Raw genomic sequence first — 6,768 nt, 5'->3', positions numbered from 1 at the left:
TTTGTTGGAGTATAGCGCTTTGTAGTAATTTTAATTATGTTCTTAATGGTTGTAATGTCTGTTGTTATGTTGCCTTTTTCATCTTTGATGCTGTTAATTCTTGCTTTCTCTTGTTTTTTCTTTGTCAGTCTGGCCAGCGGGGTGTCTATTTTGTTTATCTTTTAAAAAAAACAGCTTTTTGATTCATTGATTTTGTGTATAGTTTTTGTTTTGTTTCTATCTGATTAATTTCCTCCTTTGTTTTGATGATTTCTTGTTTCTTGTTGTGTGTGGGGCTCTTCCAAATTCTGGAGGTGTGTGTTTAGTTCCCGTATTTGGCACCTCTCTTGGGCCTTGACATGGGCTCCAATTGCGATGAATTTACCCCGCAGCACTGCTTTTGCCATGTCCCATAAGATTTGGAATGTTGTGTCAGAGTTTTCACTGGTTTCCATAAATTTTTTGATCTCATCTTTAATTTCTTCTCTGATCTATTGTTCGTTTAATAGCATATTGTTCAGCCTCCAAGAGTTTCTGTATTTCCTTGGGCATTTTGAATTGCTGATTTCCAGTTTCATTCCATGGTGGTCTGAGAAGGTACATGGTATGATTCCTATCTTTTTGAAGTTATTTAGATTTGCTTTGTGTCCTATCATGTGGTCGATCCTGGAGAAGGTGCCATGTACTGCTGAAAAAAATGTATAATCTGTGGCCTTAGGGTAAAAATTCTATAGATGTCAACCAAGTCCAGTTGTTCTATTGTTTGTATGAGCTCTGTTGTTTCTTTGTCGAGTTTTTGTTTTGTTGATCTGTCTATTTTTGTTAGCGGGGTGTTAAGATCACCCACTATTATTGTGTGCATATTAATGTCTCCCCTTAAGTCTGTAAGTAATTGCTTCACGTAGCTAGGCACATTAGAATTTGGTGCATATATATTCACAATGGTGATTACTTCCTGATGTATCCATCCCTTCACCAATATACAATGACCTTCCCTGTCTTTTTTGATGTCTGTCCGCTTGAAGTCTATATCATCTGAAATTAGAATAGCTACTCCAGCCTTTTTCTCATCCATTGGCATGAAATATCTTTTTCCATCCCTTTACGTTCAGTTTCTTAGAGGCTTTTCTGGTTAGATGTGTCTCTTGTAGGCAACAGATTTTTGGGTTCTGCTTCATGATCCAGTCTGTTAATCTATGCCTTTTGATTGGTGAGTTTAGGCCATTTGTGTTTAGAGATAATATTGAGAGGGTGTGATTTTGGACTGCCATGAGTGCGTGTAAGTGTGCAAGTGTGTATTTGCGACTATTAGAATCTCTGCCTGGTTGACTATCCTCTTATGGATTTTAGTGGGGAGGTCTTCCCCTTTGCCATCTTTGATTTTGGTTTTCATTTTTTCTCTCTGGGTTTTGCACCTTCCTGAGGACATTGTCTAGAGCTGGTTTCGTGCTGGTGTATTCTTCTAGTTTCTCTTTGCTGTTGAAGTATTTAATTTCATTCTCAAATACAAATGAGAATTTTGCCGGGTACATTATTCTTGGTTGGCAGTTGTTTTGTTTCAGGATTTGAAAGGTTTTACCCCACTCTCTTCTTGCCTGGAGTGTTTCTTCTGAGAGATCTGCTGTGATTCTGATTTGCCTTCCTCTGAAAGTAATCTTGTCCTTTTTTCTTACTTAGAATTGTTTCCTTGTAATCGTTTGAAGGCAGTTTGAAGAACACATGTCTGGTGAGGATCGCTTTGGATCAAATCTATTGGGGGTTTTCTGACCTTTCTGGATTTGGGCTGGATTTACATTTCTGGTATTCCGGAAGTTCTCCTGTATTATCTCATTGAGCACCCGTTGCAAGCCTAAATCCTTTTCCACTCCTTCGGGAAGGCCTATTATTCTAATATTTGATTTTTTGAGGTTGTCTTTCATTTCCTGTATGGACCTATTGGATTTCTCCAGATTTGTCTCCAACTGTTTGATGAACTGCTGCCTTTCAGTCTGAATGTCTTCCAATTCTGATATTCTGTCCTCTGCTGTGTTCATTCTGTTGGTTAGGCTTTCAATTTTGTGTTCTATATCGAGGATTCCCTTTTTGACTTGATTTACTTTTGCAATGACATGGTTTTTGAATTCCTTGGACTCTTCCCAGCACTTCTCGCTGTCTCTGATGAATCTCATCACTAGTTTCTTAAATTTCTTCTCTGGTAATTCCTCTATGTCATGGTCTTGCATCTCAGGTATTGAGATTAGTTTTTAGTTATTTTGGGGGGAAATACTTGATCTTTCGTCTGGGTCATTACTTTTTCTGATATTTCTCCTCATTGTGTTGTTCTTTCTTGCCATTTTGGGATTTTAGCCTCTGATTTGCTTGTCCAGAGCCATTGCCCTCGGTGCTGTAGCTTATAGGAAGTGTGACCTAGCAACTGCTGTATGGAGTGTTGGCCTAAGTATACTTCTTCTTACTCTATTTGGGACAGCAGATGATGGTGAAGTGAGTGTTGATTGGCTTCGTTTACGGCTGGGTTTATACCTCTGCCACTTGTCTCCATTGTAGCTAGTTGGTTGGGTGTTGTCCTATGTGTGCCAATGTGGATAGGGTGTAAATGATATAGTTTGTAACCTTGGGCTTCTTCTCTTTGCTCTGGGTAGATGTAGAGCTTGCTGTTCCACACCCAACTATACCATCATAGATGTATTCCCCTGTTGCGAAACCCCCTGCTGTGGCCCTGCTTGCCTGTGTTTCTTCCCGGTGCAGGAGATCTGTTGGGTGGTGCCACTGACTCTGGGGCTCTAGCTAAGCACAGCAGGGTTTTCCAGCTGCTTGTTGCTCAGAGTTTGTGGACCACAGCCCCGAGCTGGGTCAGGAGGCTCTATGTCCCAGCCCTAGTGCCAGACCTTCCCCCTGCAGCTCCCACTCAAAGTCGTTGCCCCACTGGGACACACACTGCTCCACGCCTCCATCCCAGTTAGTTGACTCTGCTGAGCTGTGTCTTGCTTCTTGGGCTCAGTGCCTCTGTGCCACCTCAGGCCACAGGTCTGCAGAGCCGCATATTGCCTCTTGGGTTCAGGGCCTCTACGCACCTCAGGCCACAGGTCTACAGAGCCACGTCCCGCCTCTTGGGCTTGGGGCGGGTGCCGCGTGTACCTGGGGCCCCTACGCCACCTCAGGCCACAGGTCCACAGAGCTGCGTATTGCCTCTTGGGCTCAGGGCCTCTGTGCCACCTCAGGCCACAGGTCTACAGTGCCCCGTCCTGCCTCTTGGGCTTGGGGCAGGAGCCGCGTGTACCTGGGGCCTCTGTGCCACCTCAGGCCACAGGTCCACAGAGCTGCGTCTTGCCTCTTGGGCTCGGGGCCAGCCGCACCTAGCCGGGGCCTCTGCGCCCCCTCGGACCACAGGTCTGTCCAGCCGTGTCTTGCCTCTTGGGCTGGGGACCCGTGCTGCACACTGCGGGTGTCTCTGTCTTGGGCCCCTGCCTCCTGTGATGTGGAATCTACACGCTAGGCTGGGTTGGAAAGATCCGTCAAGTTCTTCTCCCTGGAATTCCCACTCAAAAGAGATGTCCCACCGGGAGATGTAGTAAGCGACTCCGCTGCCAGGCCAGCAGGCTTTGTTTAGCAGCCTCCAGCTTCTATCTGCTGGGAGAACTTGCCCCGCGGTTCTGCAGAACCGGCTTTGCTTCGGGGTCTCCTACTGAGCTAAGCACAGCAGAGGATCTGCTCGAATTCACAGTCCTGCCCTGCACCCTTTACAAGGCTTTTCTTTCTCTTTCTCTTTTTTTTTTTTTTTGCACTTTCTCAAAGGTGTTCCGCCATTGAGAGGAGAGCCATGGGAGTCATGTAGCTGTGCTCCCACCAGCCTGCACCTTTGTCCAGGGAGGCTCTGCCAAGTGTTGCCCCACTCCTAGTGCTCAGACTGAGCCCAGCAACAGTTTCCACTGGAGTCTCTTGCAGCTAGTCAACCATTCGGAGCTGAGTTGGGGATTACTGTAACCCGGTCCCAGCGCGCAGTTCCAGTCCCTCTGCACTCTCTTAAAGCTGCTGACCTGCTGGGAGGCACATTTCTGGGCAACGCCCCCTGCTTATCTTCGTGGGTTGATGTCCCCTTTGTTCAATCCAGTAGCCTCCCTTAGGGTCTCCTGCACTCCAGTGGTTGGTGCCCCTGTGGGTGTGGACGCCTGTCCTTCCAACCGCCTTTGTCCTCCCAGGAACTGCTGAGATTCTGCCACCTTCCCCCTGGCTGGGATTGCGACTCACCAAAATTTTCATGGTGTGCTGTCTCCTCTTTTTCCCTTTTTATGGTTGTCTCTCCACGCTGTGTAGATCTTCTTACTTCAGCGAACTCCAGTGACCTTCCTACACCTATCCCCACAATTCTGTGTCTCCTGGTTTGTTTCTCTGATGGATCGGTTCCCCTCTGTCCCCACTCTGCCCTACACCAGCTCTCTATGGTCGGCCATCTTTGGTTCTCCCCTTCCATATCATATCATTCTTAAGATACATTCTGTCAGCATGACTTAGCTTTTATTTTTCCTTGATCATTGAGCTGAAGAATTATGATTTATTTCCATGAGCATAGAATTTTGATTAAATAATTTGCTCTACAAAACAAAATGTGTCTTTGCTCTTTTTGCTTCATCTACTTAACAGTTTATTTGTTGGTATGAGCAGATGCTTTTTAATTTTATATATTGAATAATGGCTGTTAAACTTAATGATTTACTTCTGATGAGCAAATCTCTTGAAATTACTAATATAGATTTAACATTTAGATTATTTTCTCAACTACAAAGACTTAGGAATTAGGTATTGATGGGAAATTCTATAAAAAGAATGAAAGAACATTCTCATGCATTAAGTTAGGAAAGCATAAAGGACACAAATTTCAATACAGGAAGAACTTTGAATTATGAGAGGCATGCAGATGTTGAGACTTTCATACTGCATATACAAGTTGCAAATAACAGTAAATTCTGTATATTTATATAAGATTTAAAACTCTGGATTATTTTATTTAGCAAATGAAAGTATTCACATTTTCAGGTTTTTCATCAACTTGACAAAACTATTATCATTTCTATCAACTTTTGCAGAATACCAATTATTCTTTTATCAGAACCGATAAGCACCAGTGGACTCACAACTGCATAGACATTTCCAACAAGCCTGTGAATATCCAAGACAATTGGTTCATATTTCTGCAATACAGCTGAGAAGGAAGAGATGATGATATCCACACAGTACATAATCACAAAGAAACTCACAAGCACTAAGACAGTACAGGTGGCCCGTTTTCCTGGGGAAATTCTTGGGGAAATTCTCATGCTGTGAAGGTATTCAGACTTCCTGTGATGGCTACATAAAAAAATAATCATGTACGTGCTGGACAGCAGCATGATTCCTACAAAGAAGATGTTCTGGAACAAAGAAAGTGAGAGAAATAGCGCCATGATGATGGAGTTCATCTTGGAAAGTGAGCAGTTTTTACTGACATTGAGTAGATTGGTCCTGTTGGAATGAGCTACAGTATAGATGATCATGTGGCTATTGGAAGACAGGTTGAGGGACCAAAAACAGAAGAAAGCAATGACAATATAATGTGTGAGTTTCTGTTTAAATCTTGACAAGCAGAAGGAGCTTGGACTGATGGTGATGATCTGAATGATGCTCAAAAAGCAGGTATTGGAGATGGAGAGATTTCTTGTCACTCTATTCACATAGAACAAAAGCTTACATTTCAATTCATTTGAAAAATTCAACAATTGGAACATGTCTTCAGATAAAATGAGCAGTGTAGTAAGTAGCATTACAATGTGAACAGAAGCCAAGTGACAGGTTACTGTATCAATGGGCTTTGGCTTATGAACCTGGTGGCCTGTGAAGATGTGGAAGACAAGGAAGAAGGCATTGGCTAAGGTTCCAATGCCAGCTTGGAAAAAATATACATTTTTAAATAACATTAGTAATGATTTTGTTCATTTCAGCATACTGAATATATTTCAGATACCTGTAAAATAAAAGACCTATGTCATATCACATGTGATTTTCACATTTGTGATGAAAACTATCACAAACCGTCATATTTACTTAGACTATTTATGTATAACGAGCCCTGAATGCTTAATAGAAATTTCTAGATATAAAAATTCTACATTTCTGTTTCCACAATAAATATATTGTCATTATGTTAATTTTGAATCCTTTCAAGATTCCTCAATTTGTGGATATCAAAAAACTCTGTAACAAAACAATCTGATTTTTCACTTTTATTTCAAAACATTTTCAAGCAAACTCTGAGAACATACATTGCATACATATTTTAATCTTTAATAATTCATATTCAGGAATGCATGAATGGACAAAACAATTCTTCTGCAACCACAAAGCATGCATGAATTTACAAAGTACACATTGCATAATTGATTAAATGATTGGTGAACTTTGTTCAAAGGTTTAATCTGGCAAAGCAAAAATGCTGGTACGTAAGCACTGGTACCTGATTTTTCCAAAAACACTTATGTGCACCCTCAACATAACATGGATTCAGGATAAAATTGACTAAATGATTCACTATTCACATATTTGAAGTAAAATACCAATTCAGTTTCAATAATATATTGAAGCATGGAGTATATATGTGCAATCATTTTTACTTACATATGTATGGGCTTGTACTACCCTAATTCATATATCATGAGCCATGCATTAAAGTAAAATAATTAATAAATGAGTTGGTAAATAAATAAAAGGATACTGAGTAAGAATTAAAAATAATAAAGAAAGAAAGAAAGAAAGAAAGAA

General features: G+C 41.6%; 1 protein-coding gene across 1 annotated transcript; it reads right to left on the bottom strand.

Moving 5' to 3' along the window:
* Positions 1–5,018: 5,018 nt before the first annotated feature.
* On the bottom strand, positions 5,019–5,927 carry LOC131481797 (putative vomeronasal receptor-like protein 4). Its single transcript, XM_058672040.1, has one exon. It carries the CDS (start codon positions 5,925–5,927, stop codon positions 5,019–5,021), a length of 909 nt encoding a protein of 302 aa, XP_058528023.1.
* Positions 5,928–6,768: the final 841 nt, after the last annotated feature.

This window comes from Ochotona princeps, chromosome 13, assembly GCF_030435755.1.
Source record: "Ochotona princeps isolate mOchPri1 chromosome 13, mOchPri1.hap1, whole genome shotgun sequence".
Classification (NCBI taxonomy): domain Eukaryota; kingdom Metazoa; phylum Chordata; class Mammalia; order Lagomorpha; family Ochotonidae; genus Ochotona; species Ochotona princeps.
The sequence above is the reverse complement of the archived record's forward strand: the minus strand, read 5'-3'. Positions and strand labels throughout refer to the sequence as shown.